The 24,916-nt window shown below is 40.2% G+C and overlaps 1 protein-coding gene across 1 annotated transcript; it reads left to right on the top strand.

Annotated features, from left to right (window-relative positions):
• LOC140485695 (cysteine dioxygenase type 1-like) lies at positions 1–22,840 on the top strand. The gene is made up of 5 exons (XM_072584121.1): positions 1–210; positions 14,882–14,959; positions 15,855–16,009; positions 19,531–19,700; positions 22,191–22,840. Exons 1-5 carry the CDS (start codon positions 41–43, stop codon positions 22,218–22,220), a joined length of 603 nt encoding a protein of 200 aa, XP_072440222.1. The 5' UTR covers positions 1–40; the 3' UTR covers positions 22,221–22,840.
• Positions 22,841–24,916: the final 2,076 nt, after the last annotated feature.

Consider the following 24,916-nt stretch of genomic DNA (forward strand, 5'->3'; position numbering starts at 1 on the left):
GTTTTGCAGAGTTGCCGGGGGAGTCGTATCGTTGTTGGCAATGGAGCAGGCAGGAAAACTGAAATCGGCGAGTCTGGTGGAGTTAATTCGGGCTTTGCACCAAATATTTGAGAATGATAAGATTGACGTGGACGAGGTGCGGGATCTGCTGGAGTCATATAAGAGTGACCCTTCAGAGTGGTTGAAATACGCGAAGTTTGATAAGTACAGGTGAGGGATTGCGGAGGGAATAGCCATCAGCATTGTATTCGGTGAAGGGGCTGGTTGTGGGAAATACTCAGCCCCTTGTCGGAGCCTGTTAGAGAGCCGCAGTGTGAGACAGGCCTGTGGCTAAAACAGTGACCACTGGCCAGGCTGAACCTCTGATAGATCCGGACACTTTTTTCTTTCTGTGTAAATGTGCAGGGATTCCGCGCTGTTTTCAGCAAACGTCAAAGAATAGTATTGCTGTATGTTCCTACAGATTTTAGACAAAAATGACTCTTACTCCGAGGGGGTACTTTTGTAACCCGTGCCCCGCACTCGTTTCTTTAAAACTGTTTTGTATTTAATGATTGATTACTTCACTTCGTGTTTTCGTCCCTTCTGCCATGAGGACTTGCACTCAAATGGTACGATGGTTTTATTTAAAATATGCTGTTCTGTTTCTCTCTTCCCCCACCCCCTACTCTGGTATCACTTGTGGAACGTGTCTGTCAGTCTGGAATTGTAAACTCTGACTCCTGCAGTTCGAACTGTAAAGTTATTGCTAAATGGAATTTTCCTAAAGGCTACGAATAAGTCCTAGAAACAGAACAAACCTAATTTGCCAACAGCAAATCTTTGAACAAAGACCTAAAGTAAACAAACAATACACTGCCAAGTTGTACTGTATTATCTTTAATCTGTCGGTGACAATGAAAATTGGCAGATTTGAACCGTTAACTCTGCTCTCTTCTCATTGAGAGTAACACTTTACGTCTTGCATATTACTGGAGCTTTTTAAAAGGGTCTTGCAATGTGACCTTTGACCTGTAGTCTCTCGGCTTTAGTGGTTTTACTACGAGAGGGACAAGTGTCCAGAAAAAACTTCTGGAAGGGCCCTAAGTAGCTGTTGTAAGGGTTGTGGAATGTTTTTTTTGTGACTTTCCATTGACGACTTATGGTGGGAACAGACAACTCCAATGTACTATGCCTGGAAAAAGCTTAGAAAATAACTGGGCATTTTGGAATATTTTAGCTTGTTCAAATTTTTTTGGTTTGGTTTTTTTCTTGCCTCAATGTTTTCTCTCTTTGCACTGATGCTGAAGTAGTGCAAATCTGCAGAGAGTGGGCCTTGACTTTCTAGAATGTTGTTTTAGCATCATTATTTAGTGAAGCCAGTATTGTAGTTGCATTCCAAAATGTGATCGGTCTTCGGTAGCAACAAACTTATCCAATTTCAAGACTGCCCAGTTGAGGTTCACCAAACTACTGTTGGTCTGGAGACCTAATGCTGTGCAAATTCTTGTTTGCTTTTCTGCCACTCTTTTTAAAAAGTGGCACAAAATTGATTTTGTATTCATGAAGAATCATACCTCAGCATTCAACTTACAAAATTATATTTCATTAGCTTTACAGATTTGAGATGAATAGGTAAGATTGGCCAGAAGTAGAAAGTTACTAATGGTGGCTGGTGATTGTTTTCCTGAGGCTTAGTGAATAGTTTCCTACCCAATCATTTTGTCTATCATAGCTGTATATGTGGTTAACACTTTTAAAAGAAAGTGTATCCTCCTGGTTAGTGCAACCAACAGCATGGGTTCAATTTCTGTGCTAGCTGAGATTTTATAATGAAGCATTCTCCCCCTCAACCTCTCTCTCCTCACCTGGGGTGTGTTGATCCTTTGGTTAAACCATCATGAGTCATCTGTAATGAGCAATTATAGTCTAGTAAGACTATGGTGACTTTACCTTTTCATCTACTTTTTATTTGGTCATGAGGCTGAACAAGTGACATGCAAATGTACTGTGCCTGAACCAATCCAGTTAGATCTGTGTGCTTCAGGCCCAAATCAAATGGATCCAACTTCAAGGTCTGCAATCTTCTGAAGAAGCATAGAAAGTGAAAACAGCTTGTGCTAAAGATTTGGCAAGCATCACCATTTTTTTAAAAGATATGCAACTTTTTTCTAAAATCAAGCTGTTCTTGTGCAGCTGGAACTTTGCCAACTACTTTTGCCTGGATATGATTTTTCCATAAAGCAAGAATGATTACTCCCACTTGTCTACTTGAAGTCACAAGGTGAAGGCAGGTGTCATTGACTATTTAGCACCTCAAGACCATCAACCACCACCCAGTGGCAATAAATTTTTCAGTAATTAATTCCCCCCCTCCATATGAGGAAAAGAACTGGATTCTTGAAGTGAGTGGTTTTGGTGAACATTGACTAGTGGCAGGGAGCACAGAGATTGACTTCAGTGGGAGGGGACTGCAGGGGAGCTCTCGGCCAGCTGGAGTCTTAACCAACAGAAAGGAAGTTGGTCATAGTTGGCCAATCACTCATTCCAGAACATCACTGTCACAGATCAGTTTTGGGGTAAAATGTGGCAACTAACACACTCTCTGTGCAAGAGCCAGAAAATGATCATGGCCAACAAGCCTGAATCTTGGCTGTTTTGTTTTTGTTGTATTGCATTCCCATCACTGAATCTCTTGTGTATATATCCTGAGGGAGTCACTGTAGATGTCAAATGTAGCAATTGACTCTCTACTTGTCCCTACAAAGCCAATCTAGCAGGTTGGTAGGCAACAGTCAGCTTTAAAGTTGGAAGTCACAAATCTAACAAAATATAAATGTTTTTTTTATCTTATCTAAATATAAAATTTAGAGCAGGGCTAGGCACTTATTGAAGATTACTGTTCCATTCACTCATAATGGCTAATCTGGTTTTATACCCCACCCCCATTTCTGCTCTCCCACATACCACTTTACCCACAGTGTAAATAAAACAGGTGATTCAACTGGCTTGAAGGGCTGAATGGCCTTCTCCTACCCCTAAAGGTTAAGCAGCTATTGCCCTACCAGACAATGGGATTGTTCTCCGACAGGCGGCTTAAACTGAGGGTCACCACACCTCCAGCAAGGAGAAAGGTTGGGGAGACTCCTTTTTGTGGTAACTGAGCTTATTCAGGAATTGAACCCATGCAGTTGGCATCACTAAGTTGGCTAGAGTGCTATTCTAATTGGAATCAGATACCTGCCCCCTGCAAACCACAAACACACCCATCTTTTACTATCGTATTAGGAAAACCCTTCTGTACTGCTGAGTTCGCCTTCATGTCTTTATAGTGAATAGATTCAGAGGTCTACACCATAGAAACAGACCGTTCGGTCCAACCCATCCACACTGACAAGATGACCTGATCCAATCTAGTCCCACCTGCCAGCACCTGGCCCAAATCCCTCCAATCCCTTCCTATTCATATACCCATCCAAATGCCTCTTAAATGTTGCAATTGTACCAGCCTCCACCACTTCCTCTGGTAGCTCATTCCATACACGTACCACCCTTTGGTAAATGTTGTCCCTTGCGTCTCTTTTATATCTTTCCCCTCTCACCCTAACCTTGTGCCCTCTAGTTCTGGACTCCCTGACCCCAGGGAAAAGACTTTGCCTATTTACCCTATCCATGCCCCTCATAATTTTGTAAACCACTATAAGGTCACCCCTCGGCCTCTGACGCTCCAGGGAAAACAGTCCCAGCCTGTTCAGCCCCTCCTTATCGCTCAAATCCTCCAACCCTGGCAACATCCTTGTCAATCTCTTCTGAACCCTTTCAAGTTTCACACCATCTTTCCGATAGGAAGGAGACAAGAATTGCATGCAATATTCCAACAGTGGCCTAACCAATGTCCTGTACTCAATACTCTGAGCAAATGCCTTCACTATTCTATCTACCTGCAACTCTCCTTTCAAGGAGCTATGAACCTGCACTCCAAGGTCTTTGTTCAGCAACACTCCCAGGACCTTACCATTAAGTGTATAAGTCCTGCTCAGATTTGCTTTCCCAAAATGCAGCACCTTGAGACATGACTTCCCACGCACAAAGCCATGTTGACTATCCCTAGACAGTCCTTGCCTTTTCAAATACATGTACATCCTGTCCCTTGGGATTCCCTCCAACTACTTGCCCACCACAGGTTAGCCTCACCAGTCTATAGTTCCTGGCTTGTTCTTACCATCCTCCTTAAACAGTGGCACCATGTTTGCCAACCTCCAGCACATCACCTGTGACTATCTATGATACAATATCTCAGCAAGAGGCCCAGCAATCACTTCTCTAGCTTCCCACAGAATTCTCATTTAAGCTTAAATTGAGTCTGTTCTTACAGCTCTTAAGCTATTTGTCTTGTGAGGTACTCTTAGTCAGTTTGTCATTCACTCACTACATTTCATAGTACTCCTTAGTCAAACCAGCAACTGACAACAGTATTTTTGGGTGTATGATCTTCACTGAAAAATGAGATGGACAGGTATTAAAATTAAAAACCTCGAATGAGCAAGGAGCAATGGACTGTAATATCTCTAACAGAATCAAGATGTACAAATATATAAGGCAAGATTTGATGTAGAAGTGAGAAAATTGCCCATAGTGCACATTCCCTCCTTGATTCTCAATGTCTATATTGAATCAAACTAATGGCAAATATGGTTATGTTCTTTTAATTATCTAAACTTTAAGCTCAAGCAATGAGCTATCAACATGTACCCCTAGTTAAAAGTTTAACCTCCTTTGCAACAATCCTTGTGACAGCATCTTACAAACCCATCACCACAACCATCGAGAAGCTCAGAACAGTGGATGTGAGCACAGGCTTGGCAGTCCCACACAAGCACCATGCTAACCTGATAATATATTCCTGTTCCTTCAGTGTCACTGGTTCAAAATCTTGGAATCCTCTCACGACAGTGGTCAGTCTCCTTATAGCTCATGGACTGCACTGGTTCAAGAAGGCACCTTGAGCAATAAAGGTTGACCCAGCCAGTGACCTCCCAGTTCAAAAAATGAATAGAAAGGGGAAAAAAAAACTACAGCTGCTAGTTGGAGGCAACAATTTAGAACAACTGGTGGGAGAAAAATCTAACTTTGAGTCATTGCGTTGAAAATGCCCACAACTGGCCCCTTCTAGCAGTCCAAAAGCTGTTTTCTAGACTTATCAAGACACTGTTCAGCTTCCAATCAGTTATCAAGCTGATGACACTTTGCTCAGTTGCACAAATCAGTCATTGATGCAATAAGCTATGTTACTGGCCAAAAATCATTGTGCATTCCTGCTGGTTTCCTGCCCCTACCAACTGCTTAAACAAAGCAGCAGTGTAAATACCCCACATAATGAGATTCAGTAACTGTTTTTCCCCAAAGGTGTAGCAATTCTTTCCACTGCCCTGTTTTAAAACTTCTCTCCTTCAGTTCGCAATCAAAATAATCCTGAAAACTAACTCCTTAATGTGGAGAATAAAAATGCATAGAGTGACTGTTGCATATCCCTGGGCTTGCTAAAGGGTAGACATGTTGTTCAGCAGCACACTGTCATAAAAATTCCCCATTCCCTCTAACAGCAGATACTAGGAGCTGATCAAAACAGATGACCAGTGCCAGGAGGAGGTTCAGTTGCTTAAAGTAAATGTCTTCAGCTGTACCACCAGCTTTAGTCTCTAATCACCGGCCTCCTACTTGGACAGGAGGTATTTAAGAGCTCCATTTCATCCTTTTTACTCATTGCACAAGCTGAAAATCCATATTTCAACTTGTACAAATCCAGTTACCTGCTATAGCAATTAGATCTATCAAATATTAAACTCATCAATGGCTTCAATCTTAGTAACTAGACAAGCACAAAAGACAAAGAAGTTAACTGAAGATGTGTGCTTGTATGTTCTAACCCCTGTCTTGGCTGTGACTGGGATGTATATTACTGATGGTGTCTAAGCAGAGTATTGAAGATGACCATATCCTTCAACTTTTCAATCCTTTTGAGGATTGAAAGTCTTTTGGCGTTATCATTGTTGACCAGAGTCTGTTCACATAAAACAGTAGCTGTGAACTGAAGCTACCTGAGTCTTAGCTGCTGGTTTAAGTTGGTTCAGCTGTGAGGGATGACTGGGAAATCCTCACTTGGTGCAAAAATAACAAGGCAATCTTAAAGGTGTCCTTGGAGTGAGCCTATTTTGGAAAGACACCCCTGTCAGATAAGCAGGGGAACCAACTAGAACAAGACAGTTTGGGAAGATAAGGACAAAAAATTTCCATGTACTATCAGAAATTCCAGAGAGCAACATTAGTGTGGAGCCCACATTTTCAGTGTGGAAAAGACTCCAATGTCTGGAAGAAACCCCTGGCCAGTGTGATGTTCTATTCTTGGGCATTAGTTTTTATTTTTGACTGTTCTTGGGAATATCTGATTTGTGGGTTGTTTGAATTGCATGCCTGTTTTCCTAACCAATGGCATGAATAATGTTTTTAGCTAAACTAATAAAGGTAGCTGTTAGTTGATACAGACTTGACTCTGGTCCTCTAATGTCAAGCCAATTACTTGTCGAGGGAGGCAGTACCTTTAAAAGGCAATGGATACAGAATTTTTGCCTACTTAATCCTTTCTTACCAAGGACTGAAAGGTGATTGGTGATTCTACAGGAATGAAAATTCTGATTAAAATCAAATCAACCAAAATCCCCTCTATAAAAGCAAATCACTACAGATGCTGGAAAATCTCCAAGTCTGGCAGCATCTGTAAGGAGTGAAGAGCTGAAGTTTTGAGTCTAACTGATCCTTTGTCAAAGCTTTGACAAAAGTCAAAGGGTCAGTTAGACTCGCAACGTCAGCTTTTTTCCTCTCCTTACAGATGCTGCCAGACTGGCTGAGATTTTCCAGCCTTTTTTCTTTTGTTTCAATACCCCCCCCCCCCCCTCCAACAGTGTAGCAGGTCCAAGTGGTCTTCTCTTGGTTGTATAATGTTGCAAGCTGCCTATAAATAGGCTCTTAAACACCTTCAAGAAAACAGAAGGATACTTGCATGTAAAAGCAATATAGGAATGTCCTTCATTTTAAATGCTTATACACGTGTGAAAAGTCTGGAGTACCTTTTTTTTTGTTTGAGAACTTCCTTTTGAAGAAAGCACTTGAACCTTAGAACTGTTTTTAAGCTGTTATTTTGTGGGCAACAGTAAAGTATAGAAACACTCCTCCATGCCAACCAAATATCCTAAATTAATATAGTCCCATGTGCCAGCATTTGGACCTTTATTCTTCTGAACACTTCCTATTCTTATATCCATCCAGCTGTCTTTTTTAATTGTAATTGTACCAGCTTCCACTTCCTCCGGCAGCTCATTCCACCCACCAGTCTCTGCATGGAAAAAGTTGCCCTTTAGGTCCCTTTTTTAATCTTCCACCCTCTCTCCTTAAACCTGTGCTCTCTAGTTTTGGACTCCCCTACCCTAAGAGACCATGACTATTCCCACTACCCACCCCCCTCAGTACCTTAAACATGTATAAGGTCATTCCTCAGCCTCTGCTCTGGGAAAAACCACTCCAGCCTATTCAGCCTTTCCCTATAGCTGAAACCCTCCACCATCCTTGTACATCTTTGCTGAATCTTAGTTACACAACATCCTTCCTTCAGCAGGAAAACCAGAATTGAATGCAGTATTCCAAAAGTGGTCTAACCAATGTCCTGTGCAGCTGCAACATGACCTTCCAACTCCTTTACTCTATGCACTGACTGGCAAGTGTACCAAAGGCCACCTTCACTGTCCTGTCTACCTGTGACTCTACTTTCAAGGAACTACGAACCTGCACTCAAAGGTCTCTGTTGGCAACCCTCCCCAGGATCTTTATCGTGAAGTATACAAGTCCTGCTCTGATCTGCACTTTCCACAACCTATTCAAGAGGCTTTCTAAAGGGCCATAAAATATAAGGCAAACTTAACCTTAATTGTTTGAAAGCACATTCCTCTGGATGTTGGAAATATCAAACCATGCTGGTTAAACTCAGGTGTTTCCTTTAGCAGCTGGGGAGGAACCATTCAAGTCTGGTTGATTTTTTTTTTCTTTGAAGAGAAAATGCTGGTTTTCTTGGAGAAGAGGCGCAAGTGCATAGAATACCCCAGAGCAAAAGGCAAAGGCAGTGGAAGTGGTGACAAAGATGTGAAAGATGGATCTGGTCTACTGAGGCCAAAGCCTAAAAGTCCCAGCTGGATGGGGTGGGGCAACATTTTGAGCAAATTGAGGGTACAGTGTTATGTGGTCTTCTCTTTTTAAAACCATTCTGTCAACTGAGCAGAAAATTATGTATTTGTCCAGGTGACTGCTTTTGCATTGAGACAAGTCATTATGAATGTAAGCTGGTACCAGTGTAAAGGAATTGAATTTATTGTCACATGTACCAAGACATAGTGAAAAGCTTTGTCTTGTGAGCAATATAGGCAGATCAGAGTTAAGTAGCATAAATAAGCTATCAGCAGCAACTTCTAGTCCAACTTTATTAGGAACAAAGTTACAATAACCTTTTACTAAACATACTGCCCCTAATCCTATTTGGCCTTTATGGTTAAATACTTTCCAATTCCCTGGTCAGCTGGTCTCTACCTCTCTTACTATGGTCTCTGACAATTCCAAATTCCCAGTGACATTTGCAGATGAGCCCTAGTTTAATGATTTATAGATGGTGTTCTAGAACTTCATAGTCCTGACCAATCAGGGAGATGCACTTAAATGATTGACTTGTTTCAAACTGCTAAATAGCATGCTACTATTAGTTGCTTTGTGTAGCAGTACCTGGTGCCTTTCTGTCTGGCTTGCCTTTGTTTAGTAGATAGGTTGGAGTATGTTTATCCAGAATAATTGCCTTTTTGGTTATGCTAATAACCAGCAGCTGGCTGCTGTTTGCACTAAGTCAATTTCATGTTTTGAGTTTTACTTAACCATTGCATTCAGCATCCCTTGTTGTCTGGCTAAGTTTTGAGTTGGCCATTCTTTTTCAGAAGGTTTCAGATGCTAGTTGGTGCCCACTGAAGGATTTCAGCAGAATCAGCTGCATTGGGACTTTTGCACTGGCCTGACCTATATCCTGCCTCTGTCAGAACTGCTATGTTCCTATTGGAAAAGTGTGGGCAATGTTAGAAGCTGAGTACTGATTTACTAGACATCTCAGTTTATTAATTGCACTTGGAGAAATCTACACAACAGCAACCCCCAGGACTGACAACATTTACAATCTAATATGTAGAATTATTCCACTGCCAGTGGATACCTTACTTGGTATGCTATGTGATAGTGTTTGTGTTTTATCTGCACACCCAACCTCTGCTAACCCCCATCTGCAGCTTTGAGCTGAACTTATGGGAGAATGGGATAACCTTGCAGGGTAGAGTAATTCAATTTTAATATGTATTGTGCTATTTTAAAAAGTGAAATTTGTTTTTTCACCATTCTGATCAAAATTAATGGTGACTAACTGTTAGCTTTCAAAGTTTGGATTGGGACAGCATTTTTAGGCTTTTGAAAGGTAGCTGTGTCAGGTACTGTTTGCCTACTTTACCATTCTAAGCCTTCTAGCGAATTGTTTTTAGTATTCCTATATTGTAAACTCTATTAACAGTTAAAGCTCCCAGTAACTTAAATAGATGTAACAGTCTGACAGATCAAACTAGCTTTCTCTTGTAACCGCTCCCATTACACCTTTCTAAATACTAAGCTTTTATAATCCTTTTTTTCAAAACCTGAGCTGTTGCTGTGGAGCAATATTTGAAGAAAACTAGGATTTCCTCCAATTACCAAGCACACTACAATGGGGCTGTATTTTCTTTTGGGCTGTTCTTGAGATTCTTCACTAAGTTGTTTTTCTCCCTGCTCCTTATTTACATTTTCTCTTTCACTAACTCATTCACCGATTTTACTAAAACTTTCTGTAACCTCTGGTTAATGAGGAGTTTGCCCACAGCAGGATGTGTACTCCACAGGTATGAGCCTTTCTGCCATTCCCCTAATCTGAGACTATTTATTTAAATTTTGCTGATTAGATATGTTACTCACCAATGAGCTGCCTTTCCTGTGCTGATTGCACTTTATACTGGGGAAATTAATCAAAATATTTTTCCTCTGGACTCACTTATTTGAAAGCCTTGAAACCAAATATAAATGAGCTATGAAATTTTTAAAGCTTGCAAGCTTTACAAACTGGGTTTTCTCCTCACTCCTGCCTCACTGTTTATTGTGGCTAACTTTTTAAATATATAATTATAATTGTCCTGGTGCCTTCTGTCAGGCTCGTACACTTTTTGTGGCCTCTGGTAACAAGCTAGATTCTCAAGTAGTAAATGCTGAAAATATTCAGCAGGTGCCAACCTCTGTTGAGAAATTTGTTTTTCTTAGATTCTCAATAACTATATATAGTATTTTGCTCTTGGCATACACTTTCTAGTCTCTGGCTAATGAGCTTTCTTCAAAATTCTGATTTTAAATGGGATGTATTTTTAAAGCACCACCAGAACAAGTCAATGTTTGTTTACTTCTCCTCTTTTCCCCACCCCCTTTGCCTTTCTCTCCAGAGCCCAAACCTGTTTGCCTATTCCTGATGTTTTCCACATAGGCATCCTTTTGTAATGTGTTTTTTAATTTGAATTCTCTTCATTCACTACTTTATGAATATAAAGACCACAACTAAGATTTTGGAAAATTAGTTTTTCAGTTTTACACTAGTAAAAACAAATCTCTTTAATGGTTACTATGTCTGTACACACAGGTGTGTATATTTCCATATGACTATGGAGCATTTCAGCTATGGAGAGACTAGATGAGCTCAGGTTGATCTCTTTGCAGAGAGGTTTTGAGGTTTCTGTTTAGAAGTTGTATCAGATTACAAGGGGCACAGACTTGGTGACTAGAAAGAAGCTGATCCACTTAATTTGAAGAGTTGATGACCAGGAAATGATCACTCATTAGTGAAAGGGAGGTTTAGAGGAGACTTGAGAAACCTTTTTTGCTCAGGGTGGTGGGGGGTTTAGAGTGCCCACCCAAGGAGGGTAAATGAGGTGGGGATCCAACATTTTAAAAACCAGGAAGCATCTCCTCTAGACAGGAGGGATTGAGTGAATCCCGGAGTATAAAGGCAGTAGGAGTATATTTAAGAGGGAAATCAGGAGGGCAAAAAGGGGACATGAGAGCTTTGGCAAACAGGTTTAAGGAGAATCTAAAGGGTTTTTGTAACTAGGGAGAGAACTAGGACCCCTCAAATCAGCAAAGCAGCCTATGTGGAGCTGCAGGAGATGGGGATACTAAACGAGTATTTTGCATCAGTGTTTACTGTGAAGGACATGGAAGATACAGAATGTAAGGAAATAGACAGTGACATCTTGAAAGATCTCATTAGTGGAGGAAGTGCTGGATATCTCTGCATAAAGCTGGATAAATCCCCAGGACCTGATCAGGTGTACCTGAGAGCTTAGGGAAGTGATTGTTGGCCCCTTGCTGAGATATTTGTATCATCGATTGGTCACAAGTGAGGTGCCAGAAGACTGGAGGTTGGCTAATGTGGTAAGGACACACCAGGGAACTATAGACTAGTGAGCCTAATGTTGGTGGACAAGTTGTTTTGAGGGAATCCTGAGGGAGAAGATTTACACCCACTTAGAATGGCAAGGACTGACTGGGGATAGTCAACGAGGCCTTGTGGAAATCAGTCTCAAATTTGAGTATTTTGTAGAAGTAAGATGGAGGGCAGAGTGTTGGATGTGATCTATGTGGACTCCAGTAAGGCATTTGACAAAGTTCCCTATGGGAGACTGGTGAGATCTCATGGAATACTGCGAACTAGGCATTTGGATACAGAGCTGGCTTGAAGGTACAGGATGATGGAGGGTTATTTTCCAGACTGGAGGTCTCTAGCCAGTGGCATGCCACAAAGATCAATGCTGAGTCCACTAATTTTTGTCACTTAAATGTTTTGGATGTGAGCCGAAGAGGCACAGTTAGTAAGTTTGCAGATGACCTCAAAATTGAGGTGTAGTGGATAGTGAAGAGGGTTACCTCCGATTAAAACAGGATCTTGCTCTGATGGGCCAATGGGCTGAGAAGTGGCAGATGGAGTTTAACTTTGATAAATGCAAGCTGCTGTATTTTGGGAAAGCAAACCTTAACAGAGTTGAGGAGAAACTTCTTCACCCAGAGTGGTGGATGTGTGGAATGCTCTCTTCCAGAAGGCTGTGGAGGCCAAGTCTCTGGATACTTTTAAGAATGAGTTGGATAGAGCTCTTAAGGATGGTGGAATCAAGGGTTATGGGGATAAGGCAGAAACAGGATACTGAGGATCATAATGAATGGTGGTGCTGGCTCAAGGGTGCAAGAGTAGGCCATTCTGCCCTATTGTCTATTGACTTGAACCATAATGGTAAGGTCCTAGGGAATGTTGATGTCCAAAGACATTGGAATACAGGCTCCCACTCCTTGAAAGTAGTATTGCAGGTAAATAGGACAGTGAAGAAGGCAATTGGTATGCTTTCCTTTTATTGAGGATTGAGTATAGGAGTTGGGAGGCCATGTTGCTGCTGTACCAGACTTCTTCTGTGGTAGGCAAAGTAATGGAAAGGGTACTGAGGGATAGGATTTACGAGTATCTGGAAAGACACTGCTTGATTAGGGACAGCCAGCACGGATTTGTGAAGGGTAGGTCTTGCCTTACAAGTCTTATTGAATTCTTCGAGGAGGTGACCAAGCATGTGGATGAGGGTAGAGCAGTGGATGTAGTGTACATGGATTTTAGTAAGGCATTTGATAAGGTTCCCCATGGTAGGCTTATGCGGAAAGTCAGGAGGCATGGGATAGAGGGAAATTTGGCCAATTGGATAGAAAACTGGCTAACCGGTCGAAGGCAGAGAGTGGTGGTAGATGGTAAATATTCAGCATGGAGTCCAGTTACAAGTGGAGTTCCGCAGGGGTCAGTGCTGGGTCCTCTGCTGTTTGTAATTTTTATTAATGACTTAGATGAGGGAGTCGAAGGGTGGGTCAGTAAATTTGCAGATGATACAAAGATAGGTGGAGTTGTGGACAGTGAGGAGGGCTGTTGTCGGCTGCAGAGGGACTTAGATATGATGCAGAGCTGGGCTGAGGAGTGGCAGATGGAGTTCAACCCTGCCAAGTGTGAGGTTGTCCATTTTGGAAGAACAAATAAGAATGCGGAATACAGGGTTAATGGTAGGGTTCTTAGTCAGGTGGAGGAACAGAGGGATCTTGGGGTCTATGTACATAGATCTTTGAAGGTTGCCACTCAGGTGGATAGAGTTTGTAAGAAGGCCTATGGAGTATTATCGTTCATTAGCAGAGGGATTGAATTCAAGAGTCGTGAAGTGATGTTGCAGCTGTACAGGACTTTGGTTAGGCCACATTTGGAGTACTGTGTGCAGTTCTGGTCGCCTCACTTCAGGAAAGATGTGGAAGCTTTGGAGAGGGTGCAAAGAAGATTTACCAGGATGTTGCCTGGAATGGAGAGTAGGTCGTACGAGGATAGGTTGAGAGTTCTCGGCCTTTTCTCGTTGGAACGGCGAAGAATGAGGGGTGACTGGATAGAGGTTTATAAGATGATCAGAGGAATAGATAGAGTAGACAGTCAGAAACTTTTTCCCCGGGTACAACAGAGTGTTACAAGGGGACATAAATTTAAGGTGAAGGGTGGAAGGTATAGGGGAGATGTCAGGGGTGGGTTCTTTACCCAGAGAGTGGTGGGGGCATGGAATGCGCTGCCCGAGGGAGTGGTAGTGTCAGATTCATTGGCGACCTTTAAGCGGCATTTGGATTGGTACATGGATGGGTGCTTAATCTAGGATAGAAGTTCGGCACAACATCGTGGGCCGAAGGGCCTGTTCTGTGCTGTATTGTTCTATGTTCTATGTTCAGACACTTAGGCCACTGAAATAGTGTGTAGTTCTAGTTTCCTTCCTATCAGAAGGCTCTTCTGAAACTTGAAAGGGTTCAGAAAAGCTTTACAAAGATGTTGCTAGTGTTGGAGGATTTGTTATAGGGTGAATAGGCTGGAACTGTTTCTTCCTGGAGCATTGGAGGCTGAGGAGTGACCTTGTAGACCTATAAAATCATGAGGGGGTATGGATTGGGTAAATATCTAAGTCTTTTCCCTGGGGTGGGGGAGTCCAGAACTGGAGAGCACAGGTTTAGGGTGAGGGGAAAGATGAAAAAGTTGCCCCTTGCATCTTTTATATGCAGAGCATGGTGCATGCATGGAATGAGTTACCAGAGGAAGTGGTGGAAGCTAGTACAACTACAGCATTTGAAGAGTCATCTGGAAGGGTTTAGAGGGATATGGGCCAAGTGTTGGCAAATGGGACTGATTAGGTTGGGATATTCAGTCGGCATGAATGAATTGGACAAAGGGTCTGTCAGTGCTGTTCATCTGTCATAATGTTCAAGGTTATGGGCCTAGTGCAGGAAAAACAATCTAGTGTGCATGTTAACCTTTGGTACAGACTCAATGGGTCAAAAGGGTTTCTGTACAATATAAATCTAGAATCATAAATGAGGGAAACTTCTTTCAACAAAAAAACAGAATTGAGATTTAAATATTAATTGAACATTGAACCATTATTGAATGTCTGTCTGTTTTTGAGGGGGAAAATTAAAATTCAAATTGGGATTGTTTTGCTTGGCTTTTTTGAAATCGTCCCTCCTGGAAATAGCTTTTGATTTTCCAGGTTAATGTTGATATTCAAATCTATCAAGCGTTGCATGCCCAACTCAGTTGAGCACAACATAATCAAAAACCTTCTTTTTGGCATTTGTGCTTCTGGTTTGTAAACACCTTAAATGTCTTAGTTTTGGTTTTAACACTAATTATAATTCTTCCCTGTTACAGGTACACAAGAAATCTAGTTGATGAAGGAAATGGCAAGTTTAATCTGATGATACTCTGCTGGGGCGAAGGCCATGGAAGGTATGCTGTTTTGAGTATTTTGTTTGTGACTATTAAATCACTTCAGTCCTTTTCTATACCTAATAGTTTGGCTCTTCTTGCTTTTGTTGTGGTTGGATTGTAACTGGAAGCACATAGATGGTTACATTTTTACACCACTAATTCTCATGAACAACATTACTAACTGTCTGCTTTTGATCAAAGACTTGGGCTTTGTGACTTTGGAGGTGCTGGTGTTGGACTGGGGTATACAAAGGTTTAAATCTCAACCTGGTGTTATTTGGAAGTACTGGTTTTCAGTGCTGCTCCTTCAGGTAGTTTGTGACAAACCACCTGTTGAAGGAGCAGTACTCTGAAAGCTAATGTTTCCAAATAAACCTGATGGACTATAACCTGGCATTAACTTTTTTCCTTTCTATTAACTTGAGCTTGTTCTGCTTGGTTACTTCTTAAATGATTTTGCTTTTGATTTGTCTTTTTTTTTTTCCCCAAGAGTTTGTCTTTTTGTGATGGTGTATCCTGTGTTGAGCAATGGCAGATTGACTTCTTTTTCTGGTAAAGCTGCAAAAAATATGACAAACTGTTTGTTTATTTTTGCTTATTTTTTTCTTTCGTTTTCAAAGGAAAGTCCATGGCCTCAAATGTACCTCCCTAATACCACATTTTGAGAAATGGTGGAAGTGGTATCAAAGCTACATGTCACTTTATCTAACAATTCAAGTACACTGTTATGATGTCTGTTTGCTTATTAAAATAATAATGGCTGAAATGTGAAAACTGATCCTAATCAAAAAGTTGGTTTTTCAGAGTTTTCAGTTGATTTGAGTTTGTATTCCCCTTGAAGGATTTGTTTTTAATCAAGATTTGTAGAACCATTGTTTGACAATACTGGAGTCTCTTATTTTCCACATTATAGCAGTATCCATGATCATTCTGATTCCCACTGCTTCTTAAAACTGCTTCAGGGGCAGTTGAAGGAAACACTCTTTCACTGGCCTGATGGTGAAGGAAAAGAACTGAACAAGAAGCTTGAGACCATTCTACAAGAAAATCAATGTACCTACATCAATGGTAAGGCTTTCATTTTGGTCTCAAATATGTACTTGTGACTGAGATTAAAGTTTTCATCTTTAAGTTGTCTTTCGACTTTTCATTTGTTGGATGAGGCTGTTGCTGGCTGGGTCAGATTTTATTAATCACAGCAGTTGAAAATCAGCCACGTTGCTGTTGGCCTGGAGTCTCTTACCAGACCAGGTAAGGATGGTGGTTTCCTTTCCTAAAGGCTATTAGTGACTCAGATGGGGCTTTTTCTTTCAATCAACAATTGATTTGTAGTCTGAATTTGGACTTTTACTTCCAGGTTTGTTTCTCTTAAGTAGAATGTGAATTCCACTGTCTCCTCTGGTAGGATCTGGGCCCAGGACCCAGAACATACTAGGTCTCTGCAGTAAATTTTTGTTTTATGTATTCTCTAATTGGTGGGTAGAGAAAATGTTTTATTGGTGAAAAACAGCTTTTTTTAAATGTTAGAGGCTGGGTTTTCATGTTGAACCTTAAATGGGGAACTGTCTGACTTTTTAAAAAATTATTTTAATTGAACCTACAATTACGTTGTGATTTAACACATTGTCTCCCTAGAGGTAAGCAGTCAGTGTTCATGATTCTGAAGGCACTGTCACATTACAATGGTGCCAAGATTAGCTGACTCAAATGAGCCTTGTGACCCTTAACCCTTCTCTGCTCTTTCAATATCCATGTATCACTATATCCTCCATTGCCACTTGCCCTCCAGCCCTCTGACCATGTAATTGCAATGGAGGAGTGGTGTAGTGTCTATACATCTTGACCAAGAGACCTCTGTTCAACTCTTGTATGGTCTGGAGGTGTGCAGCATAGTGTTAAAACTGGTTAGCCAATGTGTAATTGCAATGGCATTTTTTAAACATTAAAACTGCAAGACCATAGACATATGAACAGAAATAAGCCATCCAGCCAATTCTGTTTACTCCACCACTTAAATGACACACTGGTTGATCTGAATCTTCAACTCCACATCCCTGCCTTCTCCTCATAACCCTAATTCCTGTGCCAATTTAAATGTTTCCATTTTGAATATACTTTTCTGCTGCAGAAGGCTAGGTCATTAAGAAACTTGCTACCCTCTTTCATGTCTATCGTTAGATGGGTAACACTTTTTTTTTCCCCTTAAATTTGAGATTATGCCCTCTAGTCCCTAGACCCTCCCACAATGGGACACTACCTTCCCATATCCACCTTGAATTCCAATAAGAATTTTTTGACATTTTAACATGGTCAGCTCTTCATCTTCAATGCTGACAAATACAAGCCAAACCTAATCAAACATTCAGGAGTACACCACCTCTAAACCTATAAGAAATTAATCATATTTGGTATTTTCCCTCCCCAACCTTTTAACTGGTCATTGGCTTGTTTTTACAAATGATTTAGCCAGTAATCTAAGGCTGATGATCCCGAACCTGTCCATAAAACTGTCAATCAAACTGAACAGCTTGCTGCTGGGATAAGTGATTTGTCACACTTGAAATCCTGACAAATGTTCATAATGGCCTCAGTTACCAAAACAAACCTCTTGGCAATACAAATAATGGCTATTTAAACAGCCAAGTGACTGTGGAACAAGTTTTTTTTGTTTCTGAACTGAAAATTGCTGACCCCACTCTTTCCTGAATTTTAAGAGGTGTGGACATAGTAAATCTGTTCCAATCATGACAGTTCCCAAGCTCTTGAGGGCACTTTTTTTTTTGCCTGTCAAAAGGTACTGTAAAGTGTCATAGTATTTAAGTTTGCAGGAGATTGCTCTGTAATCTCTACAGGAAACACCCCTCTAACTTAATACTGTTGTCTAATAATTGAAGCTGCCAAACCCTTCTGACTTGATTTTGTTATAAGGTTCTCCTCACTAGGCCACCCTAGGTTTCATGTAGTATCAACAGCATGAGTTTTACATTTTTCCAAAGTGTACCTGACTGCTTTAATTTTTTTTTATTTTTGTTGGGCTGTGTAAAGGCATCCAAGGCCATTACTTTTCCTAACTGTAGGATGCTGCTTTTCAGCTAACTTCAAATGGAGCTATTCAAAATCAGTCAACAGAATTTGTTTGTTCTTCAATCAAACCTCCTCCTTCTTTATTTTTAGGACACTCATCTGCCCTAAGGTTTCTGTTACAACACCTGTGCCCACTGTTTTAGGGCAATGAAGGGGGAATTCTACCTGTATTCCTATCTTGTGAAATGTTTCTTTTTAAAAATATTTTTATTCTTCTGCATTCTAAAGTTTTTGAATTGGCTTAAATACATTGAGAAAAGCTAACTTTTAATGCTGTCCTCAATTCAAGTTTGTGTAAACACCAACCTGACTTTTGTCATGGTCCAGAATTGTACTGAAATAACTGCAGAGGCTGGTATTCTGTCACCAACTTACCCTTTATTTACACCCAGTATATGGACTCCCAAGCCAGCCCCTAGAATGAGGAGACTCTGAATCTCCTATTTAGCTGTCAGCCAGGGCTCCCTAGTTTGCTAGGTTAACAATCCCAAAATCTTAACATATGATCTACTAATTATCAGTGTTTCCATCCATGTATATCTCTCATCCCTTTTTGAGGGTTGCTACTCGAGTTGGCAACACAATGGCATATAGTCAGGAAGAAGTTCCCTGTAACTCCATTTTTGATTCAAGATCTTAAAATGTCAGTCATGGATGGATGGTCAAGAAACTTTTTTTCCCTGCTGATCAACACCTATAGTCCCCACCTCATGAACTTGTACTCCAATTTGAACCCACCTTTTGAAAGAACCATTTGAGAATGGTATGAGTGCAATTTACTGAGTGAGGAATTCCATGTCCACCTCCAAAATAAATGTTACCAAGTCATCTCTCTTTTCTGAGCTGGCAAGTCCTAAAAGACATGTGGAATTGGTCTGCAGCCATTGAAAGAACCAATGAGGTGGAAAATGTTGTTTCATCTTGTCCTTTTGCATTCTGTGAACCTGTCTGATTTGAGACCAGGTCTATACACATGATTAATCCAACTGAAACTTTTAGTGATTTTTTTAAAAATGTAACGTAAGGGAAATGATGCTGCATTTTTTAAGTGAGGTACTAAAGAGACTGAAAGCCAAAGCTTTCTCAGCACTTATCAATGCTGAGAACAAGAAATCAACTCTTTTGGAATGCAAGTTTGAGAGATCTCATTTCAAGATTTTTTGGAAAATTCTTCTTACTATCTCTCCAATGTTTTGAGTCTGTTTTGTTTCATGTAGCTTATTGCTTACCTTTTTCCCTTGAGTTTTATTTGAGTTTGCAGGGAACAAAACCCAGTCTCCAGTTGGTTGCTGTTCAAACTTAAAATTTATGGCTACCTTTTTATATTGAAGGAAGATCTAAGTGAAAGTATCCTTGCAATAGCATAGGAATTGACTTGAAGTTAATTCCTAAAAATTGCAGTTAAACTTCTGACAATGAAATGGTAGTTCTTCCACCAGTACCATCAGACCTGAGTATTTCCCAATATTTTCATCTTTTAATCTAAATTGATGTTTCATTTTCAGATTCACTTGGGGTGCACAGAGTTGAAAATCTGAGTCATACAGAGGTGGCAGTCAGCCTTCATTTGTATAGTCCACCCTTTGACTCCTGCAATTGCTTTGATGAAAGAACTGGGCATAAAAAGAAAGTAGGCGTTACCTTTACCAGCAAATTTGGGGAAATAATTCCTTCTGTAAGTATTGTATGACTTGGAATGTTTCGGGGGGTGGGAGAGGTGTTGGTGATAAGAAAATGCATGCAGTACTAAATGTCCTTGTAGAAATTCCCATCTGGTATTGACCCCTACTGGGACTAGTACTATAAACCTGCTGAAAAGTTGGTGCATGACTTAATGTAATTTTATGGTGCAACTTCACCATTATGGCCTGACAGGAAATTTTTATCTTTAATGCTACAAGAATTGAATATTTTAGTGTTTTTTTTTTGGTTGACATAATTGTGTAACTTTCATCCTGCTAAATGGTGAGCTCTGAACTTGGGCTCAAAATTGTTCATGCTGATGTACAGCTATCCAATTTATTCTGCAGACATCAACAAAAGTCACAAGAATTGGTGCAGTTTGCCTTTTTGATAAGGCAAGGAATGCATTGCTAAGTGTTTCTCTCTAACCTAATTGTCTCTGACTTCACATTCTTTCTTTCTTGTCTTTTTCTTAATTTTGTAAACTTCTATCCAGATTGCCCTCAGCCTCCAGTGCTCAAGTGAAAACATTTTTTAATTGGTCTAATTTCTCCTAGCTAACCCATTCAACCAGATATCCTCTTGGTAAACAATTTCCATACCCCCCTCCAAACCTTCCGTAGGCTTCTGGTTGTCACACTTGCAGAACTGTATACAATATTCTAAAATGTGGCCTAAGAAAAAATTCAATAAGTTGCAATGTGATTTGCCAATATTTATACACCATACTGCAACTGAAGGCAAGTACCATACACAGCCTTGACAACCTTCCCACTTGTCATATAGCACAGAAACCGATCCTTCAATACAACCAGTCCATGCCAAACATAATTCCAAACTAAACTAGTCCCACCTGCCTGTTGGTCCATTTCTCTCAAACTTTGCTAGTTGTGTACTTATTACAACATTGAGACATTTGGATTTGTATCCACATCTCTTTTCCCCCCCCCCCCCCCCCCCCCATGTACCCCCAATTTTGATCCCTATCCTAGGGAAATGACAACTACCATAACCTTATCTATACTGTTCATGATTTTATTAACATTTACACAGCTGCCTCTCAAACTCTATACTCCAGTGAAAAATGTTCCCAGCCTTTCTATCTGGGCACCTAAAGCCCTCTGTATCAGACCTTTTTTTTTATTCTCTTAAAATGTCACCAGGCTTGTCTGAGATTAATTGTCATTTCTCTGCCCAAGTCTCCCGTGTCTACATTATTCTGTAGAATCTTGCAATCCTCCTCACTATCCTTAACTCCCCACTAGTCACAAGTCCCAGATCTCTAGTCAGAAAAATACTCTTCTACAAATGTCTCGTGATCCAATCCAGTTTGTTTCCCACTTACCATGAATCCCATGTCACTTCACTTTCTGTACCAGCCTGCTGTGAGGAGTTTCATCAAAATCTTTTTGCTAAAGTGTATGTAGTCCATCACTCTGCCCTGAATTGCTTTTGCCATGGTGGGGCAGGGATGCAAAATTATTCACTGGATTTCCAAACCAATCACCCCTACCCAAAGTCATACTGCTTGTCACTAATTAATTTATTTATTCCAATGTGAATAAATGCTGTCTTTAAGAATCTTCAATTTTCCTACCACTGACATAAGGCTCACCAGCCTGTACTTTGTATCTAGTTACATATAATTGGGTATTCACTGTATTGCAGTATGTGTATGCTATTTCAAGGTAGCAAACGAACACACTGGAATTTCAGTATGAAGTCAACTTGGTCCTTGATTAACTATATATAACTCTTTCCAGCTGCTTTGTTTTTAATATTTTTAAGTTTAAATTTTCCCAAACATGCAACCTATGCCTTAGTAATATTCTGAAAGTTTGAGTCCAAATGGGAAAACCATGCCTCTGACTTAAAGGTTGGAATTATCAGCCCAAAGAAATTTCCCATCCTCCAACTCCCTTTGGGAGGATTCCAAATGCCTCCAGCATGTTAACTGATTACTGTAATATTTTCCATATACAATCCTTTCATTGTACAGCTTTACAGTAAAATTTTGAAACTTAAGTTTCAAAAGGTAAACTAACATTTTAATTTAATGGCTGACCATTCTGGATTTCCTAGAAAGTTGGGCAAAACTTATGCTGCTTTATACCAGAGTTTCACTCTATTAATTTTAAGTGTCCAAACCAACAGTGATCTGGCCAAATAATTTGTGACGATCTCTCCATCCAGCAGTGCTGAGTGGATGATTTTCTTCCCACCTGGCCAATTCCAGGCTCTTCTCCATAAACAGATGTTAGTTTTCAGCCAATTAGATTTGCTCCACATGTCAAAATGGCAGAAGGCAGAACTTTTTTGTTCCTCATCCACAAAGCAGAATGTAATGGATGTTCCTCCATTTTTAGCCCATCATTTGAAAAATATGGGTTTTAAAACCCATTTTGTTAAGTAATAAAGTCACGAACAACTTAAACTTGACAAGTTTTTATAGGCTTCATTTTTCTTTTTCTGTGACTTGCAGACGAAGACTGTTACTCAAGAGAACAACTGATCAATTCAGTAGACCTATCGGCCAGCTTAATGGATTTTATGAAAATGCATGTATTGCAACATTACATGTGAACCTATTGGTGACCTAATTTTGGCTTCTACATTTATAAACCAGGAAGAAAATTATTATAACCTTGCCTGTGCTGCAATATTAAATAGGTAATCTTTACATTTGTAACCTGATTTTAAGCAACATTGCTTTTTTTCATCAATCATCTTTGCCATCCCAAGCCAAGAATGGTTTACAGAGTTAATGTTAACCAAACTGTTTGTCTGTTATCTTGTACACTTGTAACAATGTTTGCCAGTGCACCATGAAGTCTTTTTTTTTTTCTCTCATTTAATACAACCTGAGTTTAGAACATCTTTATTCTAAATTAAAATGTCAGTTTGTTTTCCTTCTCTTGACACTTTTTTGGGAGAATGTTGGCTTCTACTTAAAATGATATGCAATATTATCCTGCACAAAACACCAGTAAATGTATTGATTTTAATTGCGAATCTATTGGCTTGAAGCTTTCATCTTTTCACTTAATATTGTCTAAAGTAACTTGTGTATATTTTGAAAAGACATATGTTTTTTAATGTTTGTCACTTAATAAATTACTTTAAGCTTTGAAATTCCTGAAGTGTTTTTTGTGAAACTTAAAGATAATCACTTTGATAGAATTAACTTGTAGTGCTGTAATTGATCCTTTGGCAGCACTAGACAAGGTTGCTCCCAGAATATAGCCTGGCTTGATAAGTTGTCATCTAGCTGGTTAACATGGTTCTGAGACATTCATCATGAGGTTGTAGACTTTCATTAACAATAGAACAAACTACTTATTGCATGAAAAAGAAACATAGATAATTCAGGATGATCTTAACAGTTTTTCAACTTGGTTCCTGATGTTCTCAGTAAGTTTCTGGAGAAATAACATTGTTACCCTTTTTCTCTTTAGGAGTTGTTTCCTTGCCATCCATTGAAGATTTGGAAAGGATTTGAATAATCAGTGAACTGTTCACAAATCTCAGTCTAAACTTTTTCTCCATTCTAACAAGAGATTTCTGACCTAGCAGAAGTCTACTGACTATGTTCCACAGGCTAAACCTGCTGAAGTAACTGGTCCTTGAACCCTCCTAAATTCTTTTCTAGGAGGAAAAAGAATACTATGTTGAATTACAACAAAGTTATCTTCTGAATTAAACTTGTTCAATCCTAGATTCTTCTGAACTGAATGCTAAGCTAATGGCTTTGCATGCTTCTATCTGAATTTCCATTTAATACCACTGCGCTTCACATTCACCTGATTTTTTTTCTCTAGAATTGGCTATAGTCAATTCCAGAAAGATCAACCATTTTTTTAAAAATAAAAGCTATTCACATAATTAAATGAAATTCAAATTCTAAAAATGAGACTTGCATACAATTAAACATCTGTCTCCATAGTGTATAATCATGGATGTCAAATCCTATAAAATGAAAACTGCCTCAGACAACCCCTCTTCAGTGAATGTTTGTTTTTAGCTCGCCAATGGAAAGAAGTTTGAAGAATTGGTACACTGCTGCTTCAACACTGGGGGACCTGGGTTCAATGCCACCCTTTGGCAACTACCTGTGAGTTTGCACTGTCTGTTTCCACCGGGTGTTTTAGTTTCTTCCCACAATCCAAAGATATGCAGGTTAGATGGATTGGTCATGCTAAATTGTCTATGGTGTCCAAGGATGTGTATTAAGTGGATTAGCCATGGGGAATGCAGGGATAGGTGGGGTAAATCCGCTTGTGATGCTGAGTTAGTGTTGACTTGTTGGGCCAAGTGGACTGTTTCCACACTGCAGGGATTCTCTAAAGTAATTAGATCCAATCAAAGCTGAGGAGGAATGTGGAATAGGAACAAGGTTATGTAATCTCCAGGGTTTGAGCTTAATGTGATCTTGCAGAGTCATAGATGTACAGCATGGAAACAGACCCTTTGGTCCAACCCACCCATGCCAACAACATGTCTCAACCTAGTCCCACCTGCCACACCCAGTCCATAATCCTCCAAACCCTTCCTATTCATACCCATCCAGATGCCTCTTAAATGTTGTAATTGCACCAGCCTCCACCACTTCCTCTGGCAACTCATTCCATACATGTACCACCCACTGTTTGAAAAAGTTGCCCCTTAAGTCTCTTTGATATCGTTCCCCTCTCACCCTAAACCTGTCCTGTAGTTCTGGACTCCCTGACCCCCAGGGAAAAGATTTTTCCAATTCAAGCCCCTTATAATTTTGTAAGCCTCTATAAGGTCACCCCTCTGCCTCCAACGCTCCAGGGAAAACAGCCCCAGCCTGTTCAGCCTCTCCCTATAGCTCCAATTTTCCAACCCTGGCAACATCCTTAAGTCTTTTCTGAACCCTTTCAAGTTTCACACCATCTTTCCGAAGACCAGAATTACACCAATGTCCTATACAGCTGCAACCTCCCAACTCCTGTACTCAATAGTCTGACCAATAAAGGAAAGCATACCAAAGCCCTCTTCACTATCCTATCTACCTGCAACTCCACTTTGCAGGAGCTATGAACCTGCACTCCAAGGTCTCTTTGTTCAGTAACACTCTCTAGGACCTTACCATTAAGTGTATAAGTCCTGCTAAGATTTGTTTTCCCAAAATGCAGCACCTTGCAGTTATCTGAATTAAACTCCATCTGCTACTTCTCAGCCCATTGG

The sequence above is a fragment of the Chiloscyllium punctatum genome, chromosome 2 (genome assembly GCF_047496795.1).
Source record: "Chiloscyllium punctatum isolate Juve2018m chromosome 2, sChiPun1.3, whole genome shotgun sequence".
Classification (NCBI taxonomy): Eukaryota; Metazoa; Chordata; class Chondrichthyes; order Orectolobiformes; family Hemiscylliidae; genus Chiloscyllium; species Chiloscyllium punctatum.

Bases quoted from the DNA above. Each gene is read 5' to 3' on its own strand.
- LOC140485695 (XM_072584121.1), top strand. From the start codon at position 41: ATGGAGCAGGCAGGAAAACTGAAATCGGCGAGTCTGGTGGAGTTAATT. The intron at 14,960-15,854 runs GTATGCTGTTTT...TCCACATTATAG, and splicing joins TGGGGCGAAGGCCATGGAAG to CAGTATCCATGATCATTCTG. The intron at 19,701-22,190 runs GTAAGTATTGTA...TGTGACTTGCAG, and splicing joins TTGGGGAAATAATTCCTTCT to ACGAAGACTGTTACTCAAGA.